Source organism: Acipenser ruthenus, unplaced genomic scaffold (genome assembly GCF_902713425.1).
Source record: "Acipenser ruthenus unplaced genomic scaffold, fAciRut3.2 maternal haplotype, whole genome shotgun sequence".
Lineage (NCBI taxonomy): Eukaryota > Metazoa > Chordata > Actinopteri > Acipenseriformes > Acipenseridae > Acipenser > Acipenser ruthenus.
The window spans coordinates 1-17,500 of record NW_026707620.1 but is presented as its reverse complement, the minus strand read 5'-3'; the positions used below and the strand labels follow the sequence as shown (position 1 = coordinate 17,500).

The window sequence follows — 17,500 nt, the reverse complement described above, 5'->3', positions numbered from 1 at the left end:
GTTTATATCTCTGATCTGATCCTGCACTGCTGGTGGAGCTGGGGGGCTCCCTGTGCTGGAAGCCTGTTTGTGAAGAACGGGACACATTCTCAGAAACACTGAGGCCACAAGGCCCGACCAGCCTGTCGCCACTTTTTGATGTCTAATATCCTGCTTTCTCCGTGTGACCCTCTGTGACCCTCCTTCTCCAGAAACGCAACCACTTCTCTCAAATGCTGTTAGTACTCACTGCCTCGACGGATTTCCGCCCCAGGTGACTTACTTCGTATGCTTGTGAGTTTTCTAATCTCCCAGCGTTTCGACCGTCCCTGAGTTTCTTAAGTCCTCCTTGTGAGTGGGAGCCTCGTACAGTCCCATAGCATATATTATTCTGTAGCGCTTTTCACTTTATTCAACAGGACTCAAATTACTCCTGAGAAAAGGGACATTAGTAAGTGTTTAGCTCAGGTGTGAGCAGTCCCTGCATCGCTGAGGCGAGTTCCACAGCTACTCAGTGCATGCTGATCAGGTGTCTCAGTCCAGAAGTCTAGCTTGTGTCCTGTGAGTGGGAGAGTCACAGCCTGTGTGTGTCTCCTTGCTGTGCTGCCTGGGGCTCTCAGTCTCGCGCTCCATCACCATCGCTTTCGTCTCCTGCCCGCATGTCCCTTAGCGCTGCAAGGCACAGCTCCCTCCCTCCCTCCTCCTTCTCCTCTTACACTCTCTCTCTGTCTCTGTGTCTCAGGTGAGGCAGTCCACCTGGCTCGTGATTTTGGATATTTGTGTGAGACAGAGTTCCCAGCGAAAGCTGCAGCCGAGTACGTGAGCCGCCAGCACGCGGACCCCTCAGACCTGCACACCCGCAAGAGCATGCTGCTGGCCACCAAGTGAGTAGAGCAACGCACATTCAAACAGACATCTGTGTGTATGTGTGAGCCAGGGCAGCTTTACACAGACGTGTGTGTGTGTGTGTGCGTGCGCGTGTCTGCGTTCACTCTTCAGTGATTTCGTTTTCTTCTCTTTTGAAATGTTTTCTCGTATCCAGCTCCAGCTTTGTGTGTCGTTCCTGTGATTTGCTCTCTGGCAGTATTTGGAAGTCTCGGTTCACATTCACAGTTTGCAGACCTGCTGGCTCAGAGCTGTATTAAGCCTTTGCTTTTCTCTCTCCCTTTCCCGTCGTGTTTGCAGACAGATCTGTAAGGAGTTTGCAGACCTGATCGCTCAGGACCGCTCTCCGCTGGGTAACAGTCGCCCCACTCCCATCCTGGAGCCCGGGGTGCAGAGCTGCCTGACGCACTTCAGCCTCATCACACACGGCTTCGGGACTCCTGCCCTCTGCGCAGCACTCACCGCCTTCCAGAACTACCTGCTGGAGGCGCTCAAGAGCCTGGACAAGTCCTTCCTGAGCACCAACGGGCATGGAGAGCCAGGGAGCAAGGGGGGCAGCGACAAGGAGCTGAAACACCGCAAATAAGAACCTGCCTGCCTACCTGACTGACTGACTGACTGACTGACCGACCGACCCACCGACAGGCACTCAGGAGATACACAGACAGGCAGACACATAGACAGACAGACAGACAGACAAACACACAGACAGGCAGGCAGACAGACACACACACAGACAGGCAGGCAGACAGACAGACACACACAGACAGACACACACACACACACACACAGACAGGCAGGCAGACAGACACACACACACACACAGACAGGCAGGCAGACAGACACACAGACAGACAGACAGACAGACAGACAGACACACAGGCAGGCAGACAGACACACACACAGACAGACACACACACAGACAGGCAGGCAGACAGACACACACACAGACAGACACACACACACAGACAGACAGACAGGCAGGCAGGAAGGCAGACAGACAGACAGACTGTGGGGGTTTCGTTAATTTATTTGTATTATTTTATAATTGGGACAGTAAGAGTGAAGCACAGGGGCCAGTGAAGATGACCCTGCCTTGGACACTGGCTGCCTTCACCTGGGGGACATGCTTCAAAGCCAGCCAGTTAGGTGGACTGGCAAGGGAAGGTGGTCTCAGTGCCACTTTAACCCGCATCACATCGCACGAGAAACACCAACACAACGAGTGTCAGTGAAACACAGTGGCATGGCAGCTCCCGGCGAGACTGCGTTGAGGACTGCTCCTGGTGTGCCTGCAGGGAGCCATCATCACCTCTCTGCTCTGCTTTGTAACGAGTGTAGGTGAGGACAGGACTGTGCAGGAGAGGCCAGTCCAGCTTGCACACAGTGTGAGAGAACGCTGCTTCTTAATCTGAGGACTCTGAGGAACAGACACAACCGAATTCAAAACACACTCCCTGGCATTAGACCCATCAAAAAGCAACAGTCCCCACAGCTTGGACTAGAGCTGGCTTCCTGTGTGTGTTTACAAAGCAGGTGTTAACAGCAGGGTCTGCCGTGCCAGCCCTGGAACCTGCACCCCCGCTGCCCGACTCCGCAGAGTCCGCACTGTAACAAACCAGACCACTACAACACTAGCAAAGGTTCAAACAGGGGGCTGAAAATACATGTTCAATGAAAAAACTAAAGCACAACTAAAGGATTTCGGGTGGGGCAGAAGGGAGCTGTTTACTGGTGTATATATTTATTTATGTGTGGCTGCAGAGGCGTACCTGCGAGGGTCATTTCTATTAGTGTGAGGAGCGAGGGAGGGAGCGAGGGAGCGAGGGAGAGAGGGAGTGAGGGAGGGACGGAACGAGGGAGGGAGGGAGCGAGGGGACTGACTTTGAAGACTCTCTTTAGATGAAAAGAGCTCAACCTGTTTTGTATGGACTGTTGTATCTTTTATTATTCCTATTATTCTTGTTATTATTATTGTTATTATTACTGGATTACGCAGTACATGTAATATATTATTAAAGCGTTACCATGGCATTTGCAGTCCAGCGCTTCCTCTGTGCAGCTCTCCAATCACACACATGCTTCACAACCCTGCTCCTGTTCAAAAGCAAACACACATTTTCTCACAGGAATAGAAATCCAGAATCGAGAAGCTACTCCAAACAGTCATTTGTTTGCACCTTTCTGAAATTAAAATGAGTTTTGAACCCGTTTCATTTACCTCAGAAAACCTGCCATTGCGTTTGACTTGTTTTATAACGGCAGGTATACACAGTGAAAGGGTCACCCAGGCAGGATAACGCTGAACAAAACAATAAAACCGCAGGTCTGGAAAAAATAAAAATAAATAAATCAAAACAAACTGCTAAAGTTACTTATGAATGGATCAAATAATCCGTGTTCCATACATATCATATTATAGCACATTATAATACAGTAGTTTAGCCCGGTTTATGTTATCAGAAAAACAAACACGAAAAACAACAACATATATTTCCAATATTTATATTAAATTCAGTAATAACTATAATTCAAGACAAAACTGCCACATATCTTACAACGGTAGCAAATGCTGATATATAAACTTGAAATAACTGGAGTTTTATACACATTTTATAACATTTTATAACCGTTTTTTTTTTTTTTTATGTGGGCCAACTAGCAGTATTTAATGGACGCACAGTCGACATTAAACTCACCTCTTTTTACTCATCGTTTTTCGGGAGGATAAAGGACATTTTTACAGGTCAGATTATTGCGCTTCATGTGTTAAAAATAATTTAAAATAAAGACGGAGCCTGTGGTGTTTCCATTCGTGTCACCGCGCTCGTGTTGCGCGTCGTCTCGTTGTTCTGAGGAAAAGTTCATTCGAAAGCGAACCGCCACGGCGCACGCGGGCTGAAGAGCCGCTTCTTTATTTCCCGCCCAAAAACAGGGGGGGGGGGGGCAAGAGGTCTATATATATATATATATATATATATATATATATATATATATATATATATATATATATATATATATATATATATACTGTAAAGTGTTGACAATACGATGCGCGTGAATGTTTTCATGCTTATCTTGTGTCTTTCTCTTTTTATTTATAATATTACTATTATAATATTATTTAATAATATAATATTATTTATTCACTAAACAAAAGAAATAAAAAAATAAATCAGTAAATAAACCCTACATCAGGTGGGCCGGTTTTGTGTTTTTTTTTTGGCGCGTTTGTTGGTTTTTCACGAGGTTTGCGGTTTTATCTGTGAAGTTACACACGTTTCATTAATACTTGGGTGTCGGCGTACAGATATTGCTAAAGGGTTTCCTTCACCCTGTATAATTAACTCATTGTGCTTCATCAAGTCGAATGAAACCTGCGGAATGATGTGACGCTAACATATTGAATTACACGCCGCTTTGTAGTTTAACATAGACAGCACTTCACGAAAAACTGACATTTCAGATGAAATACTGTACTACTGTTATGGCTTCCGGTAGACTTCTGCGATATACATTGTACTTTCGTTGATCACATGATGTTAAATAAAATATATAAGTGATGTTATTCTAGTTTTCTTTTTTAAATACGTCTCAATCCTAAAATTCTAGCTGCTGCAGAACAGTTCATCTTGTACAGCTGTGTGTGTGTGTGCGTGTGTACACATACATGGTTAAAAAATCCATAACGGCTGCGTACTTAATTGCTAAATAAAATTAAAAAAAAGCTTAATAATAAATAATTTTACTTCTACTTTGCGCATATATATATATATATATATATATATATATATATATATATATATATATATACACATTTATGTTCAGATGATTAAAATAATTGAACACCTTTTCTTGTACATCCAAAAAAAAAATTATATATATATATATTTTCCATTTCTGTGCACTGCAGTCATACACACACGGTGCCAAGACTGACTGTGGTGACGATTAGCATTCCAAAGGGCCCTGTTCAGAGTTGGCAGTGAGTGTGTGTGTGTGTGTGTGTGTGTGTGTGTGTGTGTGTGACCTCACCCCCTCTCCCTCTCCCTCTCCCTCTCGCACTGTCACTCGGTGGGGATTCGGATTACTCTTGCACTGCCCCAAGGCTAAACATATGTTCCTCTTCCAAACCGATTCCTCCCCCCCTCCCCGCTTGGGAAGGGATAATTGTTTAATGTTTATTAATCACCTGCTTGCAGATGAGTGCAGAGACAAGCCTGCCGCGGCACAGAGTAAACAGGCAGCTGTACTCTCCCCTTCCCAGCACCGCCACGCTCGCGAGGTTAAAAGCCATTGTCTCTGTGTCACAAACTGACTCCCCTGTGGGACCGGCCCCCCTCTCTCACACACACTCCCTCCCTCCCTCTCTATGCAGACAGGCAGGGAGGACCCTGTGCTGGTGTCTTTGCGTCTCACGGGACAGCTTGCTTGTCCGAGGACAGACTTTGACAAAGACACCTCATGGAATCTGTGAAAAACTATTTACAAACAAGTTTGTTGTTGGTCCTGTTAGTTCTGATATGATTTGACTTGAACAAGACCAGAGCTGTCACCTCAAGCCAGAAAAAAAGAAGAGAAAACAAATAGTCTGTATGTATGGATCTGTATGTTTTGCATGTGTTTGTGTGCGTGTGATGAATAGGAGTTTGTGTGTCTGTGTTTGTGTGTGTGTGTGTGTGTGAGCATGCCTGTGTCTGTGCGTGCCTCTGTCTGAATTCTTTCATCCATACGCCTCCCTCCCCAGTCTCACACAGACAGACAGGTTCCAGGATTATGATGTCATCGATTTTATTGGGTAGAAAAGCAGTGCGTGGGGGTGAGGGGTCAGGGGTCAGGCGGCGGCCAGGGGCAGCTTCTCCAGGTCTTTGATGCCGTCCTTGTCAATGAGACGCACGTTGAAGGAGGGCAGGCTCAGAATGAAGCGCTTCTTCAACTGAAATCACAAAACCAGCACAGAGAACAGCATTAGAGAACAGCACAGCGCTCCACACACAGAGAACTGCATTAGAGAACAGCACAGCGCTCCACACACAGAGAACTGCATTAGAGAACAGCACAGCGCTCCACACACACACAGAGAACAGCACAGAGAAATTAAACAACACAGCTACATTTAATGTGACCTCATTTCCATCCCATACGAAGACATTTCCGACGCATCAGTATCAGGGTCTGCTCTATATTACATCCCGCTCCCATACATACAGGATGCAATTAGCACTCAAACACATCCACTGTTTTTAATGCCATCTCCAGCCCATTCCAGAGCTTGAAACGATTCCCAATTGAATCCAGTTTACTCGAGTTTGTCATCCATTGAGAAAGGTTTTCCTAATCTCCAGTGCTGAACTCCGTCCTCACGTCAAGCACAGAGCAGTTTCCATTAACTCCAGACGGGTGGACAGGATGTCTGACTGTCCGATTGTGGAGGAGGATGTTCTCCCCTCACACAGGCTCCGTCACTCACCTCCTCCAGGCACTTCTTCAGCAGCTCCACAGCCTCGTCTCGGGTCAGGTCTGTACAAACACACCAGAACACAGAGTCCGTTACCCTGGCACGACACAGCACCCCTTTCCAAATCCCTTCTTTAACCCCCCGCTTCCCCAGGGCTGGGAATGAGACTCCCGTTTCAGAGGCCTGTTTTTAACTAGCAGTGCAAGAAGACCCGCTGAGCTTGTTAGCCAGACTCGCTGGAGTAATCCAGCTCATATTAAAAGCTGTGATTGGACACAGGCAGCACCAGGCTAGTAGCAAACAGCAGACCACTTACCCAACACAGCGATGGGCATGCCTCAGCCTTCATGAAACAGTCTTGTGCTTAAGGGGTTGCGGGGGTGTTGAGGGGTGTATTGTGACAGCGCTGTGTTGAGGGGTGTATTGTGACAGCGCTGTGTTGAGGGGTGTATTGTGACAGCGCTGTGTTGAGGGGTGTATTGTGACAGCGCTGTGTTGAGGGGTGTATTGTGACAGCGCTGTGTTGAGGGGTGTATTGTGACAGCGCTGTGTTGAGGGGTGTATTGTGACAGCGCTGTGTTGAGGGGTGTATTGTGACAGCGCTGTGTTGAGGGGTGTATTGTGACAGCGCTGTGTTGAGGGGTGTATTGTGACAGCGCTGTGTTGAGGGGTGTATTGTGACAGCGCTGTGTTGAGGGGTGTATTGTGACAGCGCTGTGTTGAGGGGTGTATTGTGACAGCGCTGTGTTGAGGGGTGTATTGTGACAGCGCTGTGTTGAGGGGTGTATTGTGACAGCGCTGTGTTGAGGGGTGTATTGTGACAGCGCTGTGTTGAGGGGTGTATTGTGACAGCGCTGTGTTGAGGGGTGTATTGTGACAGCGCTGTGTTGAGGGGTGTATTGTGACAGCGCTGTGTTGAGGGGTGTATTGTGACAGCGCTGTGCTGAGGGGCTCACCTGGTTTGTAGTAGCGGTCCAGGATGCTCAGGGTGAGGAAAGCTCCATAGCCATGCGCTGCGAACGGGGCCTTGGCCAGGGCAGACATGTAGTCCATGTAGTACAGCGCAGGCCCTGCCTGCTCATCATAGCCCGCCAGCAGCAGGTTCACATGGTAGGGGGTCTGCAGGGACAGAGAGGGCAGTGAGCAAACCAAGGGGCAGCAAGCCCACCACTGCACTGAATGTGGAGAGACCTGCTCTGCAGGGATCTCGCATTCACATCCTGAAGCTTTCAAAACCACAGCGATTGCAGGCATGGAAATAAAGACTCCCGTCGCACCGGAGGACTCATCAAGCGCCAATCAAAATCTAGAATGAGCGAAACAGGAGTCTGATCTCCAAAAACCACGATATCAAAAATCAACACAGACACAGAGAGACAGAGACAGACGCACGTACGGACACACACACAGACAGACAGAGAGACGCACGGACACACACACAGAGACACACACACACAGAGACGCACGGACACACACACACAAACAGACAGACAGAGAGACGCACGGACACACACACAGACAGACACACACACAGACACACACAGACAGAGAGACGCACGGACACACACACACACAGACAGACACACACACAGACAGACAGAGACACACACACAGACAGAGAGAGAGACGCACGGACACACACAGACAGACAGACACACACAGACAGACAGAGAGACGCACGGACACACACACACACAGACAGACAGACAGACACACACAGACAGACAGACACACACACAGACAGAGAGACGCACGGACACACACACAGAAAGCCTGGGAGTCGGGACAATTAATTGAATGAACATTTAATGCATTTTTTTCTGTTTTTTTTTTTTTTTTTTTTTTTTTTTAAAGAAAAACAGAAAAAAAGTTAAGAAACACTGTTTTTCATTAAAATCTTTTTAGTACTTAACAGATGAGATAAAGAAAGGAATCACACACACACACACACACACACACACACACACACACACACACAGAGTTATTGAATACGGTGTGAAATTCCAGAGAACTGGCAGTTTAAGCAATCAGTTTCTAAATCAGCGTGTTCGGGGGGGTTAGGTGTGACATCTGGAGCCCCCCCTCCCTGCCCGGGCAGCGCCGGGGGCAACGGGACGATCACAGGCTGGAGTCGTGCCACAGTCACGCACTCTAAAACACTTTCAACAAAAAAGTACATTCATCAGAACTTTCAAAACAAACAAACATCAAGGAAGGAAGGAAGGAGGAGAGGAGAGGAGAGGACAGGAGAGGAGAGGATTCGACCCCAGCTCTGACTCACACCGTACCACTCCTCTCTCCAACAGCATCAATACAGGACAGGAGAGGAGAGGAGAGGACAGGAGAGGATTCGACCCCAGCTCTGACTCACACCGTACCACTCCTCTCTGCAACAGCATCAATACAGGACAGGAGAGGAGAGGACAGGAGAGGAGAGGATTCGACCCCAGCTCTCTGACTCACACCGTACCACTCCTCTCTGCAACAGCATCAATACAGGACAGGAGAGGAGAGGACGTGGAGACTGGCTGTTGATGTCGGTGCTCTGTGCATCGTTAGAGGAAAGGCGCTATATAAAACAGTGAATGGTTCTGTGTGCTGGTGCTGTGAATAGCTTGATGCTAGTTTGTTTTTTTTAGAGCACTCTGGTATTTCAGGCTCTGCTGGCATCCTGGGGGGTCCCTGCGAGTCACAATCACACAGATATTTATATTGTTCAAATCTGCACACACAGGGACGGCCCTGAGAGGCTGTGGAGAATAATGCCTTGGTCATCAGCGCGTTCCTCTTGGTATGAACACAGGGAGAGGGGGGGGGGAGGGGTGTGATCACACAGACACGCCGGTCTGCACCCCATGGAGAGCCTCGCTCACACCCCTGAAGCACACGCTCCCCACTTCCCTGACATTTCCTCACAGGGTCACACCTGCCTGCCTCTCTCACCCTGGGACTCGCTCGCTCCCCGACACCGCAGGAGGGAGCCCCCCTCGCCCCCTCCCTTATTGATTTGTGTTCTGCAGAGACAGGGAGCTTTACAATCAGCACCACATCATACACCAGAGGCATGGGAACCAGACTCCTCCTGCACAGCAGCTTCACTCAGTCCAGGGTTTAATACAAGCTTGATCAGCCCCAGTGTGTTCAGGTATCAAGCTCAGGCGTGTCTCATTAAACTCACAGTGAAACCAGCAATGGACCAAACTGCCCTGCTTGCTTACCCTGAAATCTGAAAACGGATGCAAAACAGACACACCCAACCTTCGATCAAATCTAGAAATATTCAAAAACATGACAGAGACAGAGACAGAGAGAGAAAGAAAGAGTGAGAGAGAGAGACAGACACACACAGAGGAGAAAGACAAACAGAGAGAGAGACGAGCTGTCAAATATGCAGAAGCGAGGGTTTCATAATTTCTTATCCCAGCAGAGCCCTCTCCCCTCTCCCCCCTCCTCTCCTCACACCTGGCTGGCTGCTACAGTAACAGTGCAGCTCTGCTGAAACACAGAGAATCATTCACGAGTCATTTCCCCAGCGCTCCCTCTCTGTGTGACAGGCCCGGCACACACAGCGCTCATTATGAACACATTCAATCTGAGCTCTCACCTCTCCACACCTGGGCATCCCTCCTGGTTACAGCAGATACACTTTCTGTGTTTGTGTTGTTATCCAGCCCCCAGCGGCCTGGCGCGCTGACTCACACACATGCGCACGCACGCGCACACACGCACACACGCACGCACAGACACACGCACGCACGCACACACACACGCACACACACACACACACGCGCACACACGCACGCTGACTCACACACACGCACACGCACGCTGACTCACGCACACGCACGCTGACTCACACACACGCGCGCGCGCACACGCACACGCACACACACTGACTCACACACACGCACGCACACGCACGCTGACTCACACACACGCGTGCGCACACACACACACATGCTGACTCACACCTCTTCAGTCATGCTTTCATCATGTTGTTGCCCACAGTGGATAATACTGACAGACCTAAGAGTTGAAACAGAATGCACATATATATATATATAAGAGAGAGAGAGAGAGAGAGAGAACGCTTGTATGCATGTATAGGCTATAAAGAGAGATTTTGCACAATGTTTTTCATTGCCGTGTCACAAGCCCTGTCTGAGCATCTCAGTCTGCTGATGCTGTGCCTCAGGGAGGACCACTGAACAACAGAGCCTCTGTGTGTGTGTGTCTGTGTCTGTGACTGTGCCAGTGTGTGCGCGTGTGCGTGTGTCTGTGACTGTGCCAGTGTGTGCGCGCATATGTGTGTGTGTGTGTGCGCATGTGTGTGTGTGTTTGTGTGTCTGTGACTGTGCCAGTGTGTGTGCGCGCATGTGTGTGTGCGCGCATGTGTGTGTGACTGTGCCTGTGCGCACGCATGTGTGTGTGTGTATGCGCGCGCTCTCTTCACAGCACACTGTGTGTTTGTTGAAGTACATGTCTGCTTTTGTAATTGATCACGACAGTTTTGAGAAGCAGGGCCTTTCATGGCTGTAAAGGCTTCAGAGGTCTTAATGTCTAAACAGAAACCAAAATAAAACCCCTCCCGTTTCACAGGGACCCGGCTTTCATTTGAAAGAGGATTATAACCCTAAATGAAGACTCATCGTGAGGAAGCGATCCCGCGGAGATTTCACTTTGTGCTTCTGAAGGTAAATGTTTGCACCTGGAAGCGAGGCTGGCTGATTTGCAGAAGCAGGTAGGCTCTATTCCCAGCTGTGCAGCTCCCCACTGGGACAGGCAGGGAGACAGAGACAGACAGGAGCGCAGGCCAGCTGCACAGCCAGCTCCTTCAACACATCAATTATGCTGCCTAATTATTTTTTGTAATTATTTTCCCTTCTCCTATTGTGACAGACACCGACGCGCTTCCTAACAAATTGACAAGAGGGCAGAAAAACCACAAAAAAGCCGCCACAGCTACCCCGCCGGAACCCAGGGAGCGGATCATTGGGGACACTGGTCACGTGATCGGGGAGACAGAAGGCACAGGTGGGATGATGCTGGCCACGCCCCCACTCCTCTGATTGGCTGCTTTCAATAACCACCTCCCACCGAGGAGAAAGGCTGAACAGGTCATGCAGAGTTGCTGGGGAAGATGTAAATGATGCAGTTTCTTTAGGGTTTCTAAATGTAGCTCACAGTCCATATCTGACACGCACACCTGTGACACAATGCTTCCACTGTGAGGATCCAAGTCTGAACATTTCACACCTGGGAACAATGAAACGTTTACTCACTGAGCCACATGGAGAGGGGAGCAGTGGAGCAGGGACAGGCACGCAGTGACAGGTACGCACTGACAATGACAGGTACGCAGGTACACAGTGACAGTGACAGGTACACAGTGACAGGTATGCAGCGACAGGTACACAGTGACAGGTACGCAGTGACAGTGACAGGTACACAGTGACAGGTACGCAGTGACAGGTACACAGTGACAGGTACACAGTGACAGGTACACAGCGACAGGCACACAGAGACAGGCACGCAGGCCAGCAATGCTTACCCGACTCCGCAGGTAGTCGGCCAGGTTCTTGCGTGTGAAGTTGGCGGCCGCAGCGGGAGACAGCTCATACCCTGGCAGGGGAGGGAAGGGCAGGCAGGGCGTCAGGGTTACATCACTCTTCAAACACACACAAACACCATTACAGTGCAGATCTGTACCAGCCAAGCCTCAGCTACTGTTACAGTGATACACAACTCCCAGTGTGAGCGAGCTCCTCCTCACCGTTCCTCATCTTGTAGAGCTGCACATTCTTCTGGATGTACTCTGCAAACTGCACCGTGTCTCCTGCCTCCCCCACACACAGCATCAGGATCTTCTCACTCAGCTTGAACATCTTGTCATGGTCTAGAGGGAGAGACAGAGACATGCACGGGTCAGGGGAGCACTGGAGAGAGACAGAGACACACACAGAGGAGAGATACGCACAGGGGAGAGACAGAGACACGCACAGGGGAGAGACAGAGACAGGCACGGGTCAGGGGAGCACTGGAGAGAGACACGCATGGGTCAGGGGAGCACTGGAGAGAGACAGAGACACACACAGAGGAGAGACACGCACAGGGGAGACAGAGACAGGCACGGGTCAGGGGAGCACTGGAGAGAGACAGAGACACGCACAGGGGAGACACATGCACAGGGGAGAGACAGAGACACGCACAGGGGAGAGACAGAGACAGGCACGGGTCAGGGGAGCACTGGAGAGAGACACGCATGGGTCAGGGGAGCACTGGAGAGAGACAGAGACACACACAGAGGAGAGACACGCACAGGGGAGAGACACAGACACACACGGGTCAGGGGAGCACTGGAGAGAGACAGAGACACGCACAGAGGAGAGACACATGCACAGGGGAGAGACAGAGACAGGCACGGGTCAGGGGAGCACTGGAGAGAGACAGAGACACACACAGGGGAGACACATGCACAGGGGAGAGACAGAGACACGCACAGGGGAGAGACAGAGACACGCACAGGGGAGAGACACAGACACGCACAGGGGAGAGACACAGACACGCACGGGTCAGGGGAGCACTGGGCACAGCTTCCTCTTGGACTGTGATCCGGTAGCGTCGGATCTCACAAAGTGAAAGAGGGTGAGCTGGCTTGTCAGTACTTGGATGGAAGTTCAGCTCAACGTTTAATTAAACAAAACAAGCTCAAAGAGAAGTTGTGTGACTCGGTATCAGCGCATGAAGTGGCGCCACGCACACCGATTATTCAGACCGGGCTGGCTCAGCAGGCACAGTGAATCGAGTTTAGAAACAGCTGCTTGGGTTTGTGAGGATCGCTGCTCTTCTGGGCTCTTTGGAGATCAGCGATCCACACAAACCCAAGCAGCTGACTCTTCACTCTGAACGACACCCGCGACCCTGGCCAGTGGAGAGCTCACTGCCAATCGAATAATCGGCTGGTGGCGCAGCTCCAGATAAAGATAACACTGCCGACAGAGACGAGACCAAAACTTACTTTCACTTTCCCCGCACTGATTCCAATCAGGAAGAGCGCATCTTTAAACAGTAGCGAGATTTATAAAACAACTTGTAACTAAATCTGTGCTCAGTGTCGTCAGAAGGCTTTCAGAGCGAATCACAGTTTTGTAAATATAATCAATGAATCGGGATGACAGCAGTGCAGTAAACAAATCAAACCGATTCCGCAACACCGTCAATCGCGTTATAAATTCATCTGCACCCCTGGATACCCGCTAACAGGAAAGCGCACGGCTCCGAGTTTACTAAACTTTGAAATGATTAAACCGAAATAGTCCGTTTCTGCCCCGCCTGTATGTAGGCGCAAGGTACGTGTACGTGTACGTGTACGTGTGCAGATATTAGTACACGTTTCAAACACCTTCTGTAAACATGCATTCCCTATCTAGGAGCGCAGCCTCGATGTGTATTCATAATATTTATAACAGCATGAATACCGTGTTTCATCTGAATGATGCTGTTTGCCGCGATAGTATCGGCGGCGACGAGCACAAAGTCCGGGCCTTGAATTCCAATTAGATACTCCATATTTGTACCGCGGCTCCGATTCCTTTTCTTTATCTCCTCGGAAACGTGTTTCGCGTCCTGTAAGTTTAATTTCGATTAAGTTTCTCTTCTGTCTTCACCGGTCGGCCCGCACTCCTCAATATTACACAGCAAATATGGGCGACTGTCGAGAGCGGCGCGCACAGATGGCGTCACTCTCCTGCGACACAAAAGAAGGGAATCATTTCCCCCGGCATGTGTCATCCAACAGCCAATCAGATACGGACTCTCTCGCCATGTGATATGAGTGACTGATGCTAACCACGTGTTCGGGGTGGCTCTTGAAGCTGTCCAAAGCGGGAAGCCCAAATTAGTGTGCTGTCATTATATATTGAAATAACCCAGAGCAACGTCATTGCTGCTTCTGCAGCGGTGTTACCTCTGAAGTTAATGTCATGTGTTTAAAATGGATATACGATTTTTCACGGTGCAAAATTCCATACAAACTTGTGTTCATCTTTCCAGTTGCAACAAAACGAGGTGCTGGAAGTTAAAATAAATACATACATAAATGAAAGTTTTGGTATTTTGTCTCTGGATGTAACACGGTTCTATAATTATTTTCCACATATATATATATATATATATATATATATATATATATATATATATATATATATATATATAATGTAACTGTACAGGAGGCAGCCTGTCTCGCTGCGAACATCATTCAATGCATTGATGATCACCAGCGGACCCCATGTGTGACTCATGGGGGGCCACTAGACTATTGAGATGAGTCCGGTGTGTGACTCATGGGGGGGCACTAGACTATTGAGATGAGTCCGGTGTGTGACTCATGGGGGGTCTATGCTATTGAGATGAGTCCGGTGTGTGACTCATGGGGGGCCACTAGACTATTGAGATGAGTCCGGTGTGTGACTCATGGGGGGCCACTAGACTATTGAGATGAGTCTGGTGTGTGACTCATGGGGGGTCACTAGACTATTGAGATGAGTCCGGTGTGTGACTCATGGGGGGCCACTAGACTATTGAGATGAGTCCGGTGTGTGACTCATGGGGGGTCACTAGACTATTGAGATGAGTCCGGTGTGTGACTCATGGGGGGCCACTAGACTATTGAGATGAGTCCAGTGTGTCACTCATGGGGGGTCACTAGACTATTGAGATGAGTCCGGTGTGTGACTCATGGGGGGTCTATGCTATTGAGATGAGTCCGATGTGTCTTGATCACGCCTATGGAATGGCATGTTTACAGTCAAATCGGGTGCAGAGTTACACTACCTGAGGAGAATGAAATAAACAGGATCTGCACGGGAACCAATGGAAAGAGCCATGGATCTGCACACAGAGGATTAGACCAGCCTGCTGTCATGTTATGTTTCCTGGACGTGTGTGCAGGTCTGCAGTGTTGAAATAGTTCAAACACACAGCGGGCGGCAGAGACTCCTTCAGTCACATTGCTGCCTGCTTGTTTTCATGCATCCGGTGTTATTAAAGGCTTCTCGTTGCGTTGACAGGAAGTCGATTCCGGACAGGCTGTCCCCCCCCCCGCGCTTTCTACTGTCTGAACAGAAAAGAGCAATCAGGGAGGGAGCGCTCCGCAAGGATATCAGATCACTGGAGCGAGAAGCTGTGTGATAAACAACAAGAACAGAGACCCACAGAGAGACCCGCGGACTGAAAACCAACACAACACACACACACACACACACACACACACACACACACACACACACACACACACACACACAGCGCTGAATAATGACAAAGACAAACCCCTACACAACACACCCATCACAAACCAATACACAACACACTCATCACAAACCAATACACAATACACTCATCACAAACCAATACACAACACACCCATCACAAACCAATACACAACACACTCATCACAAACCAATACACAACACACTCATCACAAACCAATACACAACACACTCATCACAATCCAATACACAACACACTCATCACAAACCAATACTTGCATTGATTTAATGTGTCAGATATGTTCTTGTATTAATACAATGCTAATGGAGAGGGGCGTCCCAGCAGTACAAACCTGCCCTGCAAACTCACATCGAGACCCCAACCGAGCAGCTGAAGCGCTGTGCTGGGCAGCTCTCCCCCGTGCACTCTGCTGCCCCCGCAGGCTGGTGAGCGAAGGGTTAACTCCGCAGATCGATGGGCGCTTTGCTGGTGAGAATGGGCTGACACAGGCTGGGCGGGTGTTAATAGCAGTGATTAGCACTGTGTCTGTCACCGGGAGATCAATAAACAGGTGAGAATCGACGCTGGACCCCCCTGCCTCCCTCCCTCCCTCCCTCCCTCCCTCCATCCCTCCCTCCCTCCCTCCCTCCATCCCTCCATCCCTCCCTCCTTCCTTTCCTCTCTCCTTCCCTGCCTCCACAATTCGTAAATACAAGTATAAATCTAAACTATGCAAAAAGAATAGTAATAATACTAAACATGTACTCTCCATGGTACCAATGTCATGATATTTATTCCAATAGCAAGTCATTTGTCTTCTGTGTGTGTGTCTGTGTGTCTGTGCGTGTGTGTGTGTCTGTGTGTGTGTGTGTGTGTGTGTGTGTGTGTGTGTGCGTGTGTGTGTGTGTGTGTGTGTGTGTGTCTGTGTGTCTGTGCGTGCGTGTGTCTGTGTGTGTGCGTGTGTGTGTGTCTGTGTGTGTGTGTGTGATTTTGGGGGTCTCCTCTGTCACCCCCTTCCTACCTGGGGAGTGTGTGTGTGTGTGGGGGGGAGGGGGGGGGGGGGGGTCATTTTAATATTGTTTCCTTTTTCTGTTTTCATTCAAACTTCCAAAGAGCAGACGCCTCCGATCAGCCTGACTGCTTCGTTAAGGCTTGTAATTTGCGTTTGGATTAATTAACTAATTACCCTGGAATGTCCGCCGGCCAGGCTGCACTCCAGCTTCTCCGCTTGAAGAGCTGCATTATTTGAATCATTTACTTTCATCTGTAACATGTAGGCTCCGCGCTCATGTTTGGAGGCATTTTAAAATGATTATTCTGTGTTGTTTTGGGATTTAAAAAAAATAAAATATGTGAAGGAAAAAAAGGGCAAATCCTCGCAGTTAACCCTTCGCTGTGCAGAGTCGACACACAGACAGGACAGACCCTATAGAGGCGCAGTGCAGAGTCGACACACAGACAGGACAGCCCCGATAGAGGCGCAGTGCAGAGTCGACACACAGACAGGACAGCCCCTATAGAGGCGCAGTGCAGAGTCGACACACAGACAGGACAGTCCCTATAGAGGCGCAGTGCAGAGTCGACACACAGACAGGACAGCCCCTATAGAGGCGCGGTGCAGAGTCGACACACAGACAGGACAGCCCCTATAGAGGCGCAGTGCAGAGTCGACACACAGACAGGACAGCCCCGATAGAGGTGCAGTGCAGAGTCGACACACAGACAGGACAGTCCCTATAGAGGCGCAGTGCAGAGTCGACACACAGACAGGACAGCCCCTATAGAGGCGCGGTGCAGAGTCGACACACAGACAGGACAGCCCCTATAGAGGCGCGGTGCAGAGTCGACACACAGACAGGACAGCCCCTATAGAGGTGCAGTGCAGAGTCGACACACAGACAGGACAGCCCC

At 49.4% G+C, this 17,500-nt stretch overlaps 2 protein-coding genes across 2 annotated transcripts in view; one reads left to right on the top strand and one right to left on the bottom strand.

Moving 5' to 3' along the window:
- Positions 1-2,705, top strand: part of LOC131727841 (transcription factor AP-2-epsilon-like) — a 12,461-nt gene extending 9,756 nt beyond the window's left edge. The window contains exons 6-7 of the mRNA XM_059019188.1: positions 722-863; positions 1,165-2,705. Coding sequence (XP_058875171.1) covers positions 722-863; positions 1,165-1,450 — 428 coding nt within the window. The 3' untranslated portion in view covers positions 1,451-2,705. The remainder of the gene's footprint in view (positions 1-721; positions 864-1,164) is intronic.
- Positions 2,706-5,638: 2,933 nt separating this feature from the next.
- On the bottom strand, positions 5,639-14,074 carry LOC117413784 (proteasome subunit beta type-2). Its single transcript, XM_059019169.1, has 6 exons — positions 13,801-14,074; positions 12,096-12,218; positions 11,874-11,944; positions 7,279-7,441; positions 6,335-6,384; positions 5,639-5,800 (listed from the first exon to the last, which is right to left on the bottom strand). Exons 1-6 carry the CDS (start codon positions 13,889-13,891, stop codon positions 5,699-5,701), a joined length of 600 nt encoding a protein of 199 aa, XP_058875152.1. The 5' UTR covers positions 13,892-14,074; the 3' UTR covers positions 5,639-5,698.
- Between the last annotated feature and the right edge of the window lie 3,426 nt (positions 14,075-17,500).

What these genes read in the sequence shown, in the direction of transcription:
- LOC117413784 (XM_059019169.1), bottom strand. Translation starts at nt 13,891, where the DNA reads ATGGAGTATCTAATTGGAATTCAAGGCCCGGACTTTGTGCTCGTCGCC. An exon ending in CATCATTCAGATGAAACACG is followed by an intron (nt 12,219 to 13,800) that starts GTATTCATGCTG and finishes CTCTCCCTCTAG; the next exon opens with ACCATGACAAGATGTTCAAG. An exon ending in TGAAGAAGTGCCTGGAGGAG is followed by an intron (nt 5,801 to 6,334) that starts GTGAGTGACGGA and finishes TTGTGATTTCAG; the next exon opens with TTGAAGAAGCGCTTCATTCT.